Source organism: Salvelinus fontinalis, chromosome 15 (genome assembly GCF_029448725.1).
Source record: "Salvelinus fontinalis isolate EN_2023a chromosome 15, ASM2944872v1, whole genome shotgun sequence".
NCBI classification, from domain to species: domain Eukaryota; kingdom Metazoa; phylum Chordata; class Actinopteri; order Salmoniformes; family Salmonidae; genus Salvelinus; species Salvelinus fontinalis.
This window is the reverse complement of record NC_074679.1, coordinates 43,025,041-43,046,553: the sequence shown is the minus strand read 5'-3', so window position 1 is coordinate 43,046,553 and position 21,513 is coordinate 43,025,041. Positions and strand designations below refer to the sequence as shown.

Sequence of the window (21,513 nt, the reverse complement as noted above, 5' to 3'; positions counted from 1 at the left end):
TGCCATTTTAACATAGACATTTGATTTCACCCATAGAGAAAGAGTGCAATCCCAAGGAGAAGCAGCCTAAAGACGAGCCTAAAGACGAGCCTAAAGAGGTGAGCCCAGGCCTGAGCCCAGAGGAGCTTGCTCAGCAGCAGCAGAGGGAGAAGGAGCTCCAGGAGAGGATTCAGAAGGCTGCAGCCTGCACCTATATCCTCCCCCTGGGGCGCGACCGTCTCTACCGCCGCTACTGGCTCTTCCCCTCCACACCAGCCCTCTTCGTGGAGGACGACTACTTCGGCCTGACGGAGGACATGCTGGAACCCCAGGAACCGACCCAGGAGCCAGCCGAGGGGATGGAGGTGTCTCTGAACGAGGCCAGAGAACCAGAGGACCTTTCCCAGACAGGCTGTACTCCAGGCCCTGTCTCCAAACCTGTCCTCCCAGCCCCCGTCCAGAGCAGCTCTGCTCCCCCAGTGAACCGTCCTAACCACTGGGCCTTCTACAGCAGTCCCCAGGAGGTGGAAATGCTGATTGAGGCCCTGAACCCACGGGGCCACAGGGAGAGCAGCTTGAAGGAGGCCCTGGTGCAGGAGAAAGAACGTATTGTGCAGCTCCTCGGTACCGCTGCAGCAGCTGATCGCTACCACCGCACAGGTACTGACTACTGCAGTCTACCAGACTATAGAGGAGAGGCCTCTGGCTATAGCAACTTGATCCAAAAGGCCAATCTCTTTCTAACATCAACAGGGCTGCGTTTACACAGGCAGCCCAATTTTGATATTTTTTCCCCCTAATGTTTCTTTTGACCAATCAGATCTGCAAAAGATCTGATGTGATTGGTCTAAAGACCAATTAAGCCTTCACACTGTAGGCCTTCATGATCAAATCAGTTTTGTTTTTCAAATCTGTTTTGGAATACCGACTGGCCAAACGGCAAGTTACAAGTGACCAAATCAGATTTGTCTTCAGACCGCAGTCATTTGCTGACATGGCTACGGTAGTTGTCATAGTGATGACAGGTGTGTGCGCAGTGGTGCTTCTGCTTCCTATCACTCAGGAGTTATGTTGCAAGTTAGTGACAATTCTTCCCAGTTGCTTAGAATGTTCAAAATCCTAGTGTAAGAACACTTTTTTTAAAGTCTCAAAGGATAAGATGATCCAGCTTTCAAAATTACTCATTTTAGGCTAGCCACATTAGTCAAGTAGCTGTTTAGCTTTCTGGCAATTAGTAAGCTAGTTAGCTACCACATGTTCTTCTCATTTTGTCAACAGAGTAGCTAGCAAGGCCAGTCGCTTTTCCAGGAATCTTTATATCTGATTTTTAAACCACCTAAGAAGGTGGTTAGAAATGTAGCTTGAAATATCAGATTCTATGTTTTTTTTGGCTGTTCAGACTGAATGAAAAAGAAGTGTTTCGAATCGGATATGCAAAAAATTGGGATTTGAGTCACTTCAAACTGCCAATGTGAACAAGGCTTTAGTTGGAAAGATATCAGAATTGGGCTGCCTGTGTAAACACAGCCCAGTTGTCACTGACTCCATGTGGACTCTGGTTCACTGGTTTGTCTCACTGCACTTCAGCAGAGAATCACTTCAGGAGTGAATGATTGATTGACTGAATGAGTGAGTGATGGTTTTCAATTCAAGTGTTCCTACTGTATGTTTGGTATATTCACTGTTTTGCCTGTTTTTTTTTTTTTTTGCAGATATTAAAGCAGAGGCTACTGGTAGCAAAGTGGTCTCGGCCAGATCCAAGGCTGCCCCTGCTCTACTAGAAGGCACAGCGGCTCCTGCTGAGAAGTTCATGGGCAACAGGCTGAGAGACCTGCTGCTAGATATAGAGGACCGCATCTACCAGGGTACACTGGGCCAAATCAAGGTTAGGAGTAATGGTGGCTATTCGGCATGATAAATGTCCAATAGGGTGGGGGCAGGGTAGATGTCTGAGGGGGTGAAAATGTTGGGGGGGGGGGGGGGGGGGGCAGGTACCTAACTTGGGGTGGCTATTCAGCAGGCTGATGGTCTGGGGGGTAGAAGCTGTTGGTCAATCTGTTACTTTTAGCCATGATGTGCCTTTACTGCTGTGTCTGAGTGATAGAAGCGGGGAGAACAGGCTATGGCTCGGGTGGCTGAGGTCCCTGATCTTCTTGGCCTTCCTGCGACACCTGGTGTTGTAGGTGTTCTGGAGGGCAGGCAGTGTGCTCCCAATGGTGCGTTCGGCTGAGCATACCACCCTCTGTAGTACCTTGCGGTCAGCGGCGGTGTAGTTGCCGTACCAGGCTGTGATGCAGCCGGACAGTATGGTCTCGATGGCTCTCCTGTAGAACACTGAGGGTTTCTTGGGGACAAGCCAAATTTATTCAGCGTCCTGAGGTTACTGTCGCTGTCGTGCCTTCACCAGTGGCCATGTGGTTTGATGCCCGTTGATGAAGATGGTGGCGTGCCCAGCCTGGTTACTCCTGAAGACCACAATTCACTCCGTTTTTTGTTTTGCTGACATTGTGGGAGAGTTTGTTTACCTGTCACCACACCGTCAGTGCATACCTCCTGCCTGTAGTATGTCTATGGAATGTCAGGGCGATAGGTGAATTGGAGAGGGGGGAGTGTGTTGAGGAGGTGATGTAGTCTTTGACTAGCCTCTCGAGGCACTACATGATGACGGAGGTGAGGGCTACGGGTCGTTAGTAGTTCAGTTGCTTTCCTTTTCTTGGGCACGGGGAAGATGGTGGACATCTTGAAGCAGGTGGGGATAACAGCCTGAGATTGAAAATGTTGGAAAACATAACAGCTAGCATAACAGCTAACAGCTAGCTGGCATGTGCTCTGAGAGTGCGGTTAGGGATGCCGTTAGGGCTTGCAGCCTTGCAACGTTTAACAAGCACGTAGTCCTCAGGGGACTCCCCTCGGCAGCTCAGTCGTGAAGCGTGAGGAAAAGGGTGTTTAGCTCGTGCGGTATGGGCGGCTTTGGTATCTGTGACTTCACTGGGTTTCTTTTTGTAGTCCGTGATCATATAAGGCCCTGCCACATATACATCAATGCATTCTTTTATGAGTCTGGTGACTGAGTCTGCATATTTATTGCTGTTATCCCCATAGGCGACCTGGAACATATTCCATGTGATCAAAACATTCTTGGAGAATGGATTCTGGTTGGTCAGATCAGCGCTTTGCAGACCTGACCACCAGAACTTCCCTCTTGAGTCTTTGTTTGTACTTGGGATGGAGAAAAATTAAGTCATGGACTTGCTTCCATTCAACCACAAGAGCATTACTGAGGTCGGGCATTGATGTTGGGCAATTAGGCCTGGCTCGCAGTCAGTGTTCCAATTCATCCCAAAGATGTTCGATGGAGTTGAGGTCAGGGCCCTGTGCAAGCCAGTCAAGTTCTTCCACACCGATCTCGACAAACCATTTCTGTATGGATCTCGCTTTGGGCACAGGGGCATTGTCATGCTGGAACAGGAAAGGGCCTGCCCCAAACTGTTGCCACAAAATTGGAAGCACAGAGTTGTCTGGAATGTCATTGTATGCTGTAGCAATAAGATTTCCTTTCACTGGAACTAAGGGGCCTAGCCCAAACCATATAAAACAGCCCCAGACCATTATTCCTCTTCCACCAAACTTTACAGTTGGCACTGTATTTGGGCAGGTAGCGTTCTCCTGGCATCCTCCAAACCCATATTTGTCTGTCGGATTGCCAGATGGTGAAGCGTGATTCATCACTCCAGAGAACCCGTTTCCACTGCTCCAGAGTCCAATTGAGGCAAGCTTTACAACACTACAGCCGACGCTTGGCATTGAGCATGGTGATATTAGGCTTGTGTACGGCTGCTCTGCCATGGAAACCCATTTCATGAAGCTCCCAGTTCTTGTACTGACCTTGCTTCAAGGCAGTTTGGAACTTGGTAGTGAGTGTTGCAACAGATGACAGACAATTCTTATGCATTCAGAACTTGGCGTTCCCGTTCTGAGTTTGTGTGGCCTACCACTTCGCGGCTGAGCCGTTGTTGCTCCTAGGTGTTTCCACTTCACAATAACAGTACTTCTACGTTCAAAGTTACTGACCTCTTCAGTAAGGCCATTCTACTGCCAATGTTTGTCTAGAGATTGAATGGCTGTGCTCTATTCTCTACACCTGTAAGCAACTGGTGTGGCCGAAATAACCAAATCCAGTAATTTAAAGGGGTGCCCACATACTTTTGTGTATAAAAGCAAAACGTGAAGTTGGTCCCATGTTTCATGAGCTGAAATAAAAGATCCCAGAAATGTTGCATACACACAAAAAGCTTATTTCCCTCATTTTGTGGACAAATTTGTTTACATCCCTGTTAGTGAGCATTTCTCCTTTGCCAAGATAATCCATCCACCTGACTGGTGTGGCATATCAAGAAGCTGATGAAACAGCATGCTCATTACACAGGTGCACCTTGTGCTGGGGGCAATAAAAGGCCATTCTAAAATGTGCAATTTGTCACACAACACAATGCCACATATGTCTCAAGTTTTGAGGGAGCCTGCCGGAATGTCTACCAGAGCTGTTGCCAGAGTATTGCATGTTAATTTCTCTACCATAAGCCGCCTCAACATCATTTGAGAGAATTCGGTAGTACGTCCCACCGACCTCACAACTGCAGATCACATGTATGGTGTTGTGTGGGTGAGCTGTTTGCTGATGTCAACGTTGTGAAGAGCGTGCCCCATGGCGGCGGTGGGTAGTGGTAGGGGCATGCATAAGCTACAGACGAACAACAAAATTGCATTTTATCGATGCACAGAAATACTATGACGAGATCCTGAGGCCCATTTTGTTTTAAGGTATCTGACCAACAGATGCATATCTTTTTCCCCAGTCATGTGAAATCCATAGATTAGAGTAATGAATTTATTTAAATTGACTGGTATCTTTATATGAACTGAAACTTTTGTAATTATTGTATGTTGCGTTTATACTTTTGTTGAAGTCCCCCGTAACAATGAATGCTGCCTCCGGGTACGTGGTCTCCAGCTTGTTCAGGGTCCAATGAAGATTTTTTTTATATATTTTTGGTGTCTGCGTGGGGTGGGATATACACAGCTGTGGCAATAATCCCCGAGATTACTCTCGGGAGGTAAAAAGGACTAAATTTGATGACCATGTATTCCAAGTCGGGTGAGCAGAAATTCCTGTAGATTTCCCCCGTCACACCACTTGTTATTGGTCATAAAGTAGAGCCCTTCCATCTTTGTTCTTGCTAGAGAGCCCTCTTCCTATCTTCTTGATGAACTGTAAAACCCTCTGTGTACCATGGTGCAAAGGGGCATTTTTATGGTACACTGGCTCTGGTTGGTCAATAGCTCTTTTTCTGATGAATCGCTTTATTTCACATAGTAATAAAGCTGCACCATCGAGAGCATCCTGACCAGTTGCTTCACCGCCTGGTATGGCAACTGCTCGGCATCCGACCGCAAGGCGCTACACATGGTAGGGCGCACGGCCCAGTACATCACTGGGGCCAAGCTTCCTGCCACCCAGGACCTATATACTAGGTGGTGTCAGAGGAAGGCAAAAAAAATTGTCCAGTCACCCAAGTCATAGTTCTTTCTGCTACTGCATGGCAAGCGGTACCGAAGCGCCAAGTCTAGGTCCAAAAGGCTTCTTAACAGCTTCTAACCCAAGCCATAAGACTGCTGAACAATTAATGAAATGGCCACCCGGACTATTTACATTGACACCCCCCACCCCTTGTTTTACACTGCTGCTACTTGCTGTTTATTATCTATCCAAAGTCACTTTACCCCTAACTACATGTACAAATGACCTCGACTAACCCGTACCCCTGCACATTGACTCGGTACTGGTACCTCCTGTATATAGCCTCGTTATTGTTACTTTTTATTATTTTTTACTTTATTGGACTGCATTGTTGGTTAAGGGCTTGTAAGTAAGTATTTCACTGTAAGGTCTACACCAAATTTGATATGATATGCAGCAAAAAAATCAGTTCTTCATTGTTAGTAATGATTAGCTATTTACACGGTATTTGACGACAATGAATGAGCTGTTATGAGGGACTATGAAATGTTTATTTTTATACACAGTGGTAGGCAGAGTTATGAATTGAATCTGAATGCTTTCCAATTTTCCTCCCAAACTTTAAAAATGAACATGTAGTTTTCAGGAAATGAAAACATTGGTGACTATTTGATGACATCTCTGGTTGGTCATGTATTGTAGGTGATGGAGAGGAGTGAATGGAGGAAAGCACTGGAGGAAGGACACTATGAACTACTGAGCCCCGAGTTGAAGGAGAATGGTTTTGGGAAAGGAGAGAACAGTGACGTGGAGAAAATGGAAATAAATGTTAACTTGAAAAAAGACGGGTAAATGCTGTACATCCACCACATTATGGTCTGAATTTTGTACTACTGTCTCAAATTGTGCACCAAGAGGTTAGCTAGATATAATTAATGGTTACATTGATGAATTGTCCTTATGTCTGATAAAAAGACAGCTACCATATACTTAAATGAGTTAGATGTTTGTTCATACTAAATATTTTATCTGCAAAGTACACTATACAGTACATTCGGAAAGTATTCAGACCCCTTGACTTTTTACACAGTTTGTTACAGTACAGCCTTATTCTAAAATGTATTATTTGTTTTTTCCCATCAATCTACACACAATATCCAATAATGACAAAGCAAAAACTGGTTTAGACATTGCTGACAGGTGTGTAAAATCAAGCACACAGCCATGCAATCTCCATAGACAAACATTGATAGTAGAATGGTCTTACTGAGCTCAATGACTTTCAACGTGGCACCATCATAGGATTCCATCTTTCCAACAAGTCAAATTTCTGCCCTCCTAGAGCTGCCCCTGTCACCTGTAAGTGCTGTTATTGTGAAGTGGAAACGTCTAGGAGCAACAATGGCTCAGCCGCGAAGTGGTAGGCCACACAAGCTTACAGAACGGGACCGCCGACTGTTGAAGCACGTAACACGTAAAAACACTCACTACCGAGTTCCCAACTGCCTCGGGAAGCAACGTCAGCACAATAACTGTTCGTCGGGAGCTTCAGGAAATGGGTTTCCATAGCCGAGTAGCCTAAGCTCACAATGCCTAGCATCGGCTGGAGTGGTTGTAGTTCACTGCCAGTTGACTCTGGAGCAGTGGAAACAGATTCTCTGGAGTGATGGCTCACGCTTAACAATCTGGCAGTTATACGGACTAATCTGGGTTTGGCGGATGCCAGGAGAACGCTACTTGCCCCAATGCGTAGTGCCAACTGTAGACTTTGGAGGGGGAATACTTGTCTGGGGCTGTTTTTCATGCTTTGGGCTAGGTCCCTTTGTTCCTGTGAAGGGAAATCTTAATGCTATAGCATGCAATGACATACACAATTCTGTGCTTCCAACTTTGTGGCAACCGTTTGGGAAAGGACCTTTCCTGTTTCAGCATAACAATTCCCCTGTGCACAACACAAGGTCCATAGAGAAATGGTTTGTCAAGATTGGTGTGGAAGAACTTGCTGGCCTGCACAGAGCCCTGACTGCAACCCATCACACACCTTTGGGATGAATTGGAAAGCAGACTGCAAGCCAGGCCTAATCGCCCAACATCAGTGCCCGACCTCACTAATCTCTTGTGACAATGCTGCGTGGACTTGCTTCCAATGTTCCGAGATCTAGTGGAAAGCCTTCCCAGAAGAGTGGATGCTGTTATAGCAGCAAAGGGGATTTTGGAATGAGATGTTCGACGAGCAGGTGTCCACGTACTTTTGTTCATGTAGTGTATATATTTTATTGACTCCCAGAGGCGAGAAAGAAAGCGTAGGATCAGTAAAAAAGCATGTGCAGGTTCAATATTTCATTGGGCAGGTTCCAAGAGCTGAAGGGAGAGACGAAGAGGTTAGGTAGATAGAAATATGGTTACAGTGAGTTAATTAAGAAAAGGCATAGATACCAGACAAGTACAAATTTGATGTTGAACTTGTTTTTTATATGGTTTGAATAGAGAAGCTCATGTCCTCAAATGACAACAGCTGGTTCAATAAGAGTTTCAAATTCCACATAGCTTTCTGTATTTTCCTTACTCATTCTTTCATTCCCACTGTATCTTTGTTGACACCCAGAGGAAGATCTTTGTTGACACACACAGTTGAACACAGTCTCTCTATCTGCTCCATGTTCCAGTTTACAGGTGTCATTGTTCAGGGTACAGGAGCTAAAGGGGGAGAGTATGAATGCTGCCTCCAGCCCCAGCACCCCTCAGCTGGTGAACAACACAGTCCACTACCTGGCTCAGGCCCTGGTCCACATCCAACAGGGCATCGAGAGGAAGTTCCTCAAGGCTCCACTGGGTAGGCCAGCAAAACTCACAGAACTTTCTGTAGAGAAGAGGTGTATTGTCCTTATTGCACCCTGTTCCCTTTTATAGTGCACTACTTTTGACCGGAGCCCATAGGGAATAGGGTGCCTTTTTGGGCGCGGTGTGCACTTAAATCATTGAATTGTATTAACTTTGAGCTGCAGATTAAGGCATTTCCTGGATTAAAAAATGTCAATTGCGAATCTCTAGGTCAAGCTTTTGGTCACAGATACCTTTATCAGAGCATCTCATAACAGACCTTAACTGCCAGACAGGCAGGGAATAAGTGCCACCTGTGATTTAATGTCTGCTCAGACCTGTATTTTTCACACACTAAACTGGTCATTAGAAAGGTCCATGCTTATTACATTTTAGTGTTTTAGAGCTGTTAATGATATATTTGACGTTCAAATGTATCTTGTGGACTGTCATGGCAAACCAGTGCCTCATCTTATGTTATCCCCGCAACAGGAGATGAAGACTCTAAAAAGGACCAGAAGGCAAAGAAGAGAGACAAGAAGAAAGATGAGGATCAAAACAGTGAAGGTAAGGATGAGAATAGCAAGCAAGGAAGGCAAAATCAGCACTATGAAATTGAAAAGCTCTTTTTCCCAAGCATGACGGATTTGATGGTCGATGGTCGCCCTCTCGACCCGGCCTCTCTTGCAGAATATATATACATACATACATACATACATGCATACATGCATACATGCATACATACATACATACATACATATACACACACACCAGTCAAAAGTGTGGATACCTACTCATTCAAGGTTTATTTTTACTACATTTACATTACATTTACGTCATTTAGCAGACGCTCTTATCCAGAGCGACTTACAAATTGGAAAGTTCATACATATTCATCCTGGTCCCCCCGTGGGAATTGAACCCACAACCCTGGCGTTGCAAGCGCCATGCTCTACCAACTGAGCCACAGGGGACCACATTGTACATTGTAGAGTAATAGTGATGATATCAAAACTATGAAATAACACGTGGTAAAAGTGTTAAACAAATCAAAATATATTTATTTGAGATTCTTCAAAGTAGCCACCCTTTGCCTTGACAGCTTTGCATACTCTTAGCATTCTCTCAACTAGCTTCATGAGGTAGTCACCTGGAATGCATTTAATTTAACAGGTGTGCCTTGTTAAAAGTCAATTTGTGGAATTTCTTACCTTTAATGCGTTTGAGCCAATCAGTTGCGTTGTGACAAGATAGGGGTGGTATACAGAAGAGAGCCATATTTGTTTAAAAGACCAAGTCCATATTATGGCAAGAACAGCTCAAATAAGCAAAGAGAAATGACAGTTCATCATTACTTTTAGACATGAAGGTTAGTCAATCTGGAATATTTCAAAAACTTTGAAAGTTTCTTCAAGTGCAATTGCAAAAAAACATCAAGCGCGATGATGAAACTGGCTCTCATGAGGACCGCCACAGGAAAGGAAGACCCAGAGTTACCTCTGCTGCAGAGGATACGTTCATTGGAGTTACCAGCCTCAGAAATTGCAGCCCAAATGAATGCTTCAGAGTTCGAGTAACAGACACATCAATTGTTCAGAGGAGACTGCGTGAATCAGGCCTTCATGGTCGAATTGCTGCAAAGAAACCACTACTAAAGGACACCAATGAGAAGAGACTTGCTTGGGCCAAGAAACATGAGCAATAGACATTAGACCGGTGGAAATCTGTCCTTTGGTCTGATGAGATTTTTGGTTTCAACCGCCGTGTCTTTGTGAAACGCAGAGTAGGTGAACAGATGATCTCTGCATGGTGTGGTTCCCAATGTGAAGGATGGAGGTGGTGTGATGGTGTTGGGGTGCTTCAATGGTGACACTGTTTGTCAATTATTTATAATTCAAGGCATGTCTACCACAGCATTCTGCAGCGACACGATATCCCATCAGGTTTGAGCTTAGTGGGACTGTCATTTGTTTTTCAACAAGACAATGAACCAACACACCTCCAGGGTGTGTAAGGTCTATTTGACCAAGAAGGAGAGTGATGGAGTACTGCATCAGATGACCTGGCCTCCGCAATCACCCGACCTCAAACCAAATGAGATGGTTTGGGATGAGTTGGACCGTAGAGTGAAGGATATGTGGGAAATCCTTCAAGAATGTTGGGAAAGCATTCCAGGTGAAGCTGATTTGAGAGAATGCCAAGAGTGCAAAGCTGTAATCAAGGCAAAGGGTGGCTACTTTGCAGAATCTCAAACATAAAATATATATGTTTTTTTGGTTACTGTATTATTCCATGTGTTATTTCACGGTTTTGATGTCTTCACTATTATTTTACAATGTAGAAAATAGTAAAAATGAAGAAACCCTTGAATGAGTAGGTGTCAACTTTTGACTGGTACTGTAAAAATGATCTTAATGATACCAATCTGAAATAAGATAACAATAAAATAATAACACTGTGTACAAAACATTAGGAACACCTTTCTAATATTGACTTGCACCCCATTTTGCCCTCAAAAGCTTCAATTTGTCATGGCATGGACTCTACAAGGTGCTGAAAGCGTTCCACAGGAAAGCTGGCCTATGTTGACTCCAATCCACGCTCGATCACAACCAGCCGTGATTGGTTATCCCATAGGGCGGCTCGAAATTGGCTGAGCGTCGTTCGCGTTTGGCTGGTATAGGCCATCATTGTAAATAAGAATTTGTTTTTAACTGACTTGCCTAGTTAAATAAAGGTTAAATGTATATATATTTTTATGCTTCCTGTGGGCGGTAGACCATTCTTGATACACAAGGGAAACGGTTGGAAATGAAAAACCCAGCAGCGTTGCAATTCTTGACGCACTCAAACCGGTGCGCCTGGCATCGACTACCATACTCCGTTTGTCTTGCCTATTCACCTTCTGAATGGAGCACGTACACAACCCATGTGTCAATTGTCTAAAGGCTTAAATCCTTCTTTTAACCTGTCTCCTCCCTGTCATCTTAACTGATTTTTGAAGAGGATTTAACAAGTGACATCAATAAGGGATCATGGCTTTCACCTGGACAGTCTGTCATGGAAAGAGCCGGTGTTCCTAATGTTTTGGGTTGGTGTATAATTGCATGCTGTTGTTCTGACAGTATGTTTGTCTCCCCTCCCCTCAGGTGGCTTTGACAGTGGTGGGTTGGTGAAGACTGTGTTGACTTGTGTTGTAGATGATGGAGAGGAATGGAGGACTGCTCCATCCTATGATATGTCTGACTATGTTTCTGACGCCCTCAGGAGGTAGTGACAGTGGTCGGGTGGTGAAGACGGTCCAGGAGCGTTGGAGGGAGTCTCTGCTGGGCTGTTCCAGCCTCTCTCAGGTCTTCCTCCACCTCTCCACCCTGGAGCGCAGTGTCATCTGGGCCAAGTCTCTGCTCAATGCCCGTTGTAAGGTCTGTCGCAGGAAGGGAGATGCAGAGAACATGCTGCTGTGTGACAGTTGCGACAGAGGACACCACATCCACTGTGTCCGCCCCAAACTCAAGGTAGGATGGATGCTTATGCTTTTCTTCACACATGGCCTAAAGGGTTGGATGGCGTCAACCTTAGTGCTATGGTGCTTTGGTACCCATAACATTTTTTGATATACGATGGTATAGCCCCGTTGGTCAACCAGTTCTGCTTTTTTTTTTTTTTTGATTTGAAATGGACAGCTAGCGCCAACTAGCATGCTACAGGAAGGACGAGGGGAGTCATGGCAAAATATATTTTGGATCCTTTTATTTTTTTATAGCATTTTCCTCTCTGTTGGAGCTGTGGCATGAATGAGGTTGTTGTCTGACTGTAGGTGATGGGTTGTACAGTTATGAAGGGGCCAGCTGCAGAGCATGCAACTGCTGTCCCCAGAACTAGATAATTTTCAATGGTTTGCATCTTCTCTTATTAGGCCTAGGCTATATATTGTAGGTGGGTTGTGTTAAGTTCATGTTTTAAGTATCCCTATACCTCTGTTATTACGGGGCTATCACTCAGTCAAGAGTGCGCATGCGCAGGAAGTCTTGTCGTTGTTGGACCTAGCCTCGAGTGTAATAGCTACTTGTAGTGTGTTCATATAGTATAGTAAACTTTGTTAAACTTGAACCTTGTCGTTGTGTCATTTCGAGTTAACAGGTTGAAGCCTACATTGCTATGGAAATGGCCCTACTCTACACATTTCTTAAGATTTTCTCAGCTATACTTAAAGTTTTCATTTTTTTTCTCATTCGATTTTTCCATTTCGATATTGTTTAGTCAATTTCACTTGTTGCCTGAAATGTCATTCAAAATCAAGCTGCACTAGAGAATCGCCTATAGACAGACTTTCACAATTGTTCCATTTTTGAAAGCTGCAACTTTAGGACATTAAACACTTTATTAGAATAGCCTATTTGGGAAATTCTCTTCATAACTTTAACTTGTCTTAATGCATTGGTAGGCTATTTTAATTAGTAGGATTGTTTTGGTTCCCAATGGCAAATAGGGAAGCACGCGTTAAGTTTTGCTCCATTGTAAGGTGTGCTTAAAGTACTCGTTAGATTTTTCTATCTTGCTATTGTTTGTTCTACCTCTTACCTTAGGCCTACTGTTTTTATGTTATTCAAAAACAACTTAACTTTCTGAGCGCCTTGAACCGTTATATAAATTGATTGTTTGATCATGAAGTGGGTGGTGGAATCCAGCATGCATAAAAACTGAAATCATATTTGTGTAAAATGGAGAGAAGACAAAATAAGGCTTTTTACATCATTAGTCATTAGAGTGTGCTCTACAGCCCTGATCATCTGACATTGAGCGAGAGGAGAAAAAACAAACATTTTCTGATTGTATATTTTGTGCTGCTTTGTTAAATCTTAGCCCTGTCTACGTTCTCATGCATCGATGGGGAGAGGTCTGTCCGTAATAAAGAGATGCTCTGCTTTTTTGGCACCACACATTGCATGGTACTCCTTTCCATCTCATATTTCTCAAGTGAACAGCATACCTTTTTTTTTTTTTAACAGTTAAAATTAACACCTCGCGACACATCGCCTTTCCCCTATTTGACCTAGATCGTTTGTTTATTAGTGGTGCAACGATCACAAAACTCACGGATCGGATCACGGTTTTGAGTCACGGATCGGATCACGGTTTTGAGTCACGGATCTGATCGTTTTTTGGGTTAGCAAAAAAAGGGAGACAAACTTTGCTTTCCATTTATTACTTAACTTCCTTGCTTTAAGTGTTCTTTTTCAATGTTTAAATAAAGAAATTCTTAAAATATATTCAGTACTCAATTGTTAAATTAAAGTGCAATATGAGGCATGATACCTTTGAACAATAGTGAATAAAAAAAATTGCCTGTGTCCACATCAAAAAAAGAAAGCAAAGCAGACCTGAGCTTATAACTTCAATTTTTTTTCCCAAAAAGTTGAGGATGTCTACATTGTTTGGGGAGAGGGTAGACCTCTTTGCAGTCACTATGTCCCCTGCCGTGGAGAACACCCTCTCACTAGGAACTGAAGTGCCAGGTAGCGTCTTGCCATCATGGCAATGTGAGGGTATTTACACTCATTGCTTTTCCAAACATTCCAGTGGATCACCATCCACTGGAATGCCGCTTGCTGCCTTGTAGGATGCCACCTCCTCTTTGATGGTGTTGGCAAACGTCTTGCCTGTGTCCTTTTCCGCAAAGGTCTCCCCGAAAAGCTCCTTCATGGCCAAATTATTTTGTGGAGGAGATGCCTCTGAGTCTGTTCCTGTCGGCTCTGTGGCCTGATCTATTAAACTAACAAATTATTATTTTCATATTTTGTAGAACTAGAGTTGTGGCAATACCATTATTCCAAATAAAAAATTGATGATTGTAATAACAATAGCATAGACTAACATTAGACAGCAGTATATTTATTCTTTAAGTAATTCACTTAAAAAAAACCTTTTTTTTACCTCTTCAGTGGCCACAATCTCAGTGGTGAGCTCACTGTATGTCCCCCGGTGTAAGGCAGGGTCTAGGTGAGACAGGGACTTGAACCTTGGATCCAGTGCAGTAGATCTATGAAGGTAGTTCTGTACATTAGGGGGGTATCTGGGGTTCAGGTCCTCTCTAATGGCAGCCTTGACATCTCTAGTGATGGTGCTGTCTTCCTCACTTGGGGCCATGGATTGTAGAATCCTTGTTTTCAGAGGTAGGATCAAAATCAAATGTTATTGGTCACATACACATGGTTAGCAGATGTTAATGCGAGTGTAGCGCAATGCTTGTGCTTCTAGTTCCGACCGTGCAGTAATATCTCAAGTAATCTAACAATTTCACAACAACTACCTTACACACACAAGTGTGAAGGAATTAATAAGAATATGTACATATAAATATGTGGATGAGCGATGGCCGTGCGGCATAGGCAAGATGCAGTAGATGGTATAGAGTACAGTATATACATATAAGATGAGTAATGTAGGGTATGTAAACATAAAGCGGCATTGTTTAAAGTGACTAGTGATACATTTATTACATCAAATTTTTAAGTGGCTAGAAATTTGAGTCAGTAGCCACTCAATGTTAGTGATTGATGGCTGTATAACAGTCTGTTTTTCAGCTGTTTTTCAGTCTCTCGGTCCCAGCTTTGATGCACCTGTACTGACCTTGCCTTCTGGATGATAGCGGGGTGAACAGGCAGTGGCTCGGTGTGGTTGTTGTCCTTGATTATCTTTTTGGCCTTCCTGTGACATCGGGTGGTGTAGGTGTCCTGGAGGGCAGGTAGTTTGCCCTCTGATGCGTTGTGCAGACCTCACTACCCTCTGGAGAGCCTTATGGTTGTGGATGGAGCAGTTGCCGTACTAGGCGGTTATACAGCCCGACAGGATGCTCTCGATTGTGCATCTGTAAAAGTTTGTGTATTCGGTGACGAGACAAATTTCTTCAGCCTTCTGAGTTTGAAGAGGTGCTGTTGCACCGCCTTCACCACACTGTCTGTGTGGGTGGACCATTTCAGTTTGTCCGTGATGTGTACGCTGAGGAACTTTAAACCTTCCACCTTCTCCTCTACTTTCCTGTCGACGTGGATAGAGGGGTGCTCCCTCTGCTGTTTCCTGAAGTCCACCATCTCGTTTTGTTGACATTGAGTGTGAGGTTATTTTCCTGACACCACACTCCGCGGGCCCTCACCTCCCTGTAGGCAGTCTCGTCGTTGTTGGTAATCAAGCCTACCACTGTAGTGTCGTCTGCAAACTTGATGATTGAATTGGAGGTGTGTATGGCCATGCAGTCATGGGTGAACAGGGAGTACAGGAGAGGGCTCAGAACGCACCCTTGTGGTGCCCAAGTGTTGAGGATCAGCGGGGTGGAGATGTTGTTTCCTACCTTCACCACCTAGGGGCAGCCCGTCAGGAAGTCCAGGACCCAGTTGCACAGGGCGGGGTCGAGACCCAGGGTCTCGAGCTTAATGACGAGTTTGGAGGGTACTATGGTGGTTAAATTCTGAGCTGTAATCGATGAACAGCATTCTTATATAGGTATTCCTCTTGTCCAGGTGGGTTAGGGCAGTGTGATTTGCGTTGTCTGTGGACCTATTGGGGCGGGTCTAGGGTGACAGGTAGGGTGGAGATGATATGATCCTTAACTAGTCTATCAAAGCACTTCATGATGACGGAAGTGAGGGCTACGGGGCGATAGTCGTTTAGCTCAGTTACCTTAGCTTTCTTCGGAACAGGAACAATGGTGGCCCTCCTGAAGCATGTGGGAACAGCAGACTGGGATAGCGATTGATTGAAAATGTCCGTAAACACATCAGCCAGCTGGTCTGCGCATGTTCTGAGGACGCGACTAGGGATTCCGTCTGGGCCGGCAGTCTTGCGAGGGTTAACAAGTTTAAATGTTTCACTCACATTGGCCACGGAGAAGGAGAGCCCGCAGGTTTTGGTAGCGGGCCGTGTCAGTGGCACTATTGTTCTCAAAGCAAAGAAGTTTAATTTGTCTGGCACTTCAGTTCCTAGCGAGAGGGTGTTATCCACGGTAGGGGAAATAGTGACTGCAAAGAGGTCTACCCTCTCCCCAAACAATGTAGACATCCTCATCTTTTTGAAAAAGAATTTGAAGTTATAAGCTCAGGTCTGCAAGACGTCGGTGTCCTCGACAGGGCTGGTTTTCTTTTAGCAATCCGTGATTGACTGTACACCCTGCCACATACGTCTCATGTCTGAGCGGTTGAATTGCGACTTTACTTTGTCTCTATACTGACGCTTAGCTTGTTTGATTGCCTTGCGGAGGGAATAGCTACACTTTGTATTTGGGCATGTTTCCGGTCACCTTGTCATGATTAAAATCAGTGGTTCGCGCTTTCAGTTTCGCGCGAATGCTGCCATCAATCCACGGTTTCTGGTTGGGGAAGGTTATAATAGTCACCGTGGCTACAACATCACCGATGCACTTGCTAATAAACTCGCTCACCGAATCAGCGTATACATCAATGGTGTTGTCTGAGGCTATCCGGAACATATCCCAGTCCACGTGATCGAAGCAATCTTGAAGAGTGGAATCCGATCGGTCTGACAAGCGTTGAACAGACCTGAGCACGGCCTTTCCTGTTTTAGTTTCTGTCTATAGGCTGGGAGCAACAAAATGGAGTCGTGGTCAGATTTGCCGAAAGGAGGGCGAGAGAGGGTTTTGTATGCGTCGCGGAAGTTAGAGTAACTGATCCAGAATGCTGCCAGCCCAGGTTGCGCTTTCTATATGCTGATAAAATTTAGGGAGCCTTGTTTTCAGATTGGCTTTGTTAAAATCCCCAGCTACAATAAATGCAGCCTCAGGATATATGGTTTACATAGAATCCAATGAAGTTCTTTCAGGGCGGTCGAGGTGTCTGCTTGGGGGAGATCACAGCTGTGATTATAATCGAAGAGAATTCTCTTGGTAGATAATGCGGTCGGCATTTGATTGTACAGAATTCTAGTTCAAGTGAACAAAAGGACTTGAGTTCCTGTATGTTGTTATGATTAACGAGTCATGGTGTGATCATAAGGTATACAACCCCGCCCTTCTTACCAGAGAGATGTTTGTTTTTGTTGGCGCGATGTGTGAAGAAACCAGGTGGCTGTACTGACTCTGATAACATATCCCGCGTGAGCCATGTTTCCGTGAAACAGAATGTTACAATCTCTGATGTCTCTCTGGAAGACAACCCTTGCTCGAATTTCGTCTACCTTGGATATAAGAGCAACGGTAACTTACCAACATTACGACCAGGAATACGACTTTCCCGACGTGGATCCTCTGTTTGGACCACCACCCAGAACAATGGATCGGATCCCAGTAGGCGACCCAAGACAACGGCGCCGCAGACAGAGCGGTCTTCTGGTCAGGCTCCGTAGACGTGCACATCGCTCACCGCTCTCAAGTATACTACTCGCCAATGTCCAATCTCTTGACAATAATAGTTCATCCCGGCTGTATGTAATAAGACTTAAGATTTCCTGGGGTAACAATGTAAGAAATAATACATTGTCGTGTCTTTGCTATCGTTAAATTGAAGACTTATAGTTTTTATTAAAAATTCCTGTAATTAGGGCTTACGCTATCACTTGAGTAATAACGTATCTAATTAACTATGAATTCAAGGGCACCAGGGAAAGTTATTAGATTACAAAGTTATAATTTCCCAATATAACCTTTCAGATATTTTCATATCTGATCAATAGTCTTCTAATTAATGATTTATTTACTCTACCTCGTCAGTCTCATTCCAAACGTCGTAAATCGTTGATTATCTGCACGAACCCAGTCTTCACTGAGTCATCCATACATCAATTGTCTTAAATCATTTATTTATTACTAACTAATTAATTCACAGAAATGCATAAACAAGCAAACAAACTTAAAATAGTTACATGAAATGATGGGAGCAATATGCCCTAGTGGGCTGAACCGGCATGGCGGCTTGTTAGACAAAAGGGATGGATGGGGGGTCGATTTCAGAAGTCACTACAGAGTATACTCTTTATAACAGTTGACATGCTAATCCTTACACATGAACGCTCACTCATTTGGGAACAATTGCAAACAATATATATATATTTACGCTCATTGTTTGTGTCGTCTTGATCGTCGGAGAGAAGTTCGTTTTGTTGGAGCTCCTTCTGTCGTAGTTATTGTGGATTGTTCAGAGTGACATTCGTTATAGAATTCTTGTTTCGGCGGTTGTCTTTCTTTGCGTTCAATGATACCGAATTCCTAGCTGCAGACTAGTAGTCAATATCAAAGACTTGTTCTCATTCGTATAAGAGTTTTAACCACGTGGTATGTTTAATACTTCAGCAATGTTACATTCAACCTTCGTTCTCCCCATTGAGGATAAACATGGTCTCAATGGTAATTTCTTAAAGTTGGCTTTTATTCAGATAGCAGAGAGGGGTGGTTCCATGGTCTCTGACCCAACTGGCTCAGGGGCGGTCCTTGGATTTAGTTCAAATACAACAGGGAGTTGTATTTTTCTTCATTAAACAGTTCAAAATCATATTACACAATTATACAAACATTATCATACTCACTCATTCATTTTATACAACACACAGGTGTAAATCTCATATCTGAGGTTATTATATAAACAGCGGTATGGTAATGTGGTCCCACAGTCTCTCCTGAGTTTCCCACATGGGGACAAATGGACATGTTAATAGCTAGGATCTTCACCGATCTTTACTACTTTGGCAGGAACATGAAATATGTTCGTACCTCAAGTTCTGTGAGGTGGAAGAGAATTCCTTTGTCCTGAAAGTTTACCCTCTGTCTTAATACTGTTTGTGGTGGGGGGGATTCTCAGGAATTTACGACCTCTCTCTGTGATCACCTCATGGGTTGTGGTGGAAAGGGAAAGGCAGGGAGAGGGGGATGGGGTTTGAAGTATCCAAGCAGGCAACATCATGACAACATAAAAAAACAAAATACTGCATAGCTTCCTAAGAACGCGAAGCGACCATCTCTGTCGGCGCCATCTTGCAATTTACAGACGGTGCAGTTTCAGTGCTCAGTAGGGTTGTAACTGTTTTGAGGCGTTTGAGCACCTGGAGGACCACCTCTGCCACTTTCACGTCATCATTAGACAAGGTGACGATGTCTTTATTTTTTTCGGGGTCTTGTCTGTTAGTGCAGAGTATACAGCTGCCTGCTGCTCAAGATAGCGCTCCATGTCATAAGTGGAGTTCCATCTTGTTGTGACATGGTGTATGAGCTTGTGGGTTGGTAGCTGTAACATTTCTTGCTTGGTCTTAAGCACATGAGCGGCTGTTGTGCTTCGGTGGAAAAGAAAACCACCTTCCTGATCCTCCCAAGGAGGTGGTCCATCTGGTTCACTGAGATTCCCCTTTGGGATGCTAAATTGATCACATGTGCAAAGCAAGCAATGTGGCCCCAGTCTAGCCTCTATCACTGCATTCACTTGGTTCCTGGCATTATTTGTGGTGATTGGGATATTGCTATTGGGCGCCTCTAGCTTCCACTCTGCTACTGCTCCTAGCAGTACCTGCGCCAGATTTGTGCCTGTGTGACTCATAGAGGGGGCGTGTCTGTAGCACCGGACTTCGCATCTCCCACTCCTGTGGTGTAGTGAACAGTTAAGTAGCTTTCCGTTGCCCTGGAGTTCCACCAGTCTGTGGTGAGGGCAACAGAGGATGCCTTGGATAATTCATTGACAATTTTGATATTTTCCTGTTCATAAAGATCTGGCATGATCTTCATACTGAAGTGGGTGCGCCAGGGGATTTTGTAGCGTGGCTAAAGCACTTTCACCATATTTTTAAACCCTTTGTTTTCCACAACAGAGTATGGCCTCATGTCTGCAGCTATAAACATCCCAATAGATTTGGTGACGGCTTTAGTCCGGTCTGATTCTGCAGCAAAGGGCTTAAATGCCGCGGTGAGAAGTTGTCTCTTGGCTGAGTTGGCTCCCGTCACTGACACACCAGGGTGATGACGCTTTAAATGTGTGGCCACGCTCTATGTATTTCCATGATCATACGGCTTTCTTGTGGCACAATGCCTACACACCGTAATGGTGTTGTCCACCACCCTTCCTCTGACATATTTGACAGGGAAGCCAAAATGCTCCCAAACATGAGACTTAAATGAAGCGGGAGGCTTTTCCAGTTCTTCAGCTCCTCCGCCAGCCATGGCTGTCACTGCTCTTTTTTCTTCTTTGCTCTTTGCAACGGTAGCATCCAGGATTGATGCGTTGGGATTCAACATGACAAAATAATCAAATCAACCTTCAGGCTTCAGAGTAAAACACAGCATCTGTCTTGTCTTTATACATTTACATTTATCTTTTCACTGCAACTCTGCATTGAGATTTAGGGAATTACTACTTTATAAAGTAACAGCGGCAGTAAAACTGTATTTCACATGATGGTTAAACTTTGCAATTGATCCGCGGTTCACATGCATGGCGAACCGTGGGGGGTGATCCGTACGGATCGACTACGGTCCGTTACACCACCAGTATGTATTGATATTTAGGGTGTGTGCCTTTTTGTAATTTATTTTAAAATGTATGTAGTTCTGTATTATGTCATGTTTCAAGATGTGTGGACCCCAGGAAGAGTAACTGCTTTTGCGACCTCTACTGGGAATCGTAATAAAATACCATTCTGTAAATTGTAACATATTTATTGAAGTAGGATATGCAGGCTATAGGAATAGGCCACCTGGCATGGCCCTGCTGTGGGCTTGCCCGGTCATCGCTTTACTGTGGGGTGCCAGTCAATTTGAAATCAGCTATACATCAGTCATATCACGTCGTCGTCGTCACTCGGGCTGGGAATTGCCAGGACCTCACTATATGATATCCCGATACTTGGGTGCCCACACATATGTAATTGCAATTCAATACATTTTTATTGGGTTTCAATGTTCCAAATGTACTGCTCACCATCGAATCAAATTTATTTGTCACATGCTTTGTAAAAACAGGTGTAGGCTAACAGTGAAATGCTTACTTAGGGGCCCATCCCAACATTGTAGAGAAAAATAATAACATGAGGTATAAATACACAATGAGAAATGATATCTTGGCTATATGCACGGGGGTACCAGTTCTGAGTGGTGCAGGGTTATGATATAATTGAGGTACATATAGGTAGGGGTAAAGTGACTAGGTAACAGGATAGATAATAAACAGTAGCATCAAATGTCTGGTGCGGAGAGACAAGGGAGCCATGAG

General features: G+C 44.2%; 1 protein-coding gene and 1 non-coding gene across 3 annotated transcripts in view; one reads left to right on the top strand and one right to left on the bottom strand.

Annotated features, from left to right (window-relative positions):
• Positions 1-21,513, top strand: part of LOC129812015 (bromodomain adjacent to zinc finger domain protein 1A-like) — a 46,136-nt gene that overhangs the window by 16,898 nt on the left and 7,725 nt on the right. For both annotated transcript variants that reach the window (XM_055863895.1, XM_055863894.1), the window contains exons 16-21: positions 37-639; positions 1,692-1,864; positions 6,200-6,345; positions 8,164-8,330; positions 8,810-8,884; positions 11,585-11,832. In XM_055863895.1, coding sequence (XP_055719870.1) covers positions 37-639; positions 1,692-1,864; positions 6,200-6,345; positions 8,164-8,330; positions 8,810-8,884; positions 11,585-11,832 — 1,412 coding nt within the window. The remainder of the gene's footprint in view (positions 1-36; positions 640-1,691; positions 1,865-6,199; positions 6,346-8,163; positions 8,331-8,809; positions 8,885-11,584; positions 11,833-21,513) is intronic.
• On the bottom strand, positions 9,219-9,291 carry trnaa-ugc (transfer RNA alanine (anticodon UGC)). Its single transcript has one exon. It is a non-coding gene; the product is annotated as a tRNA-Ala (tRNA).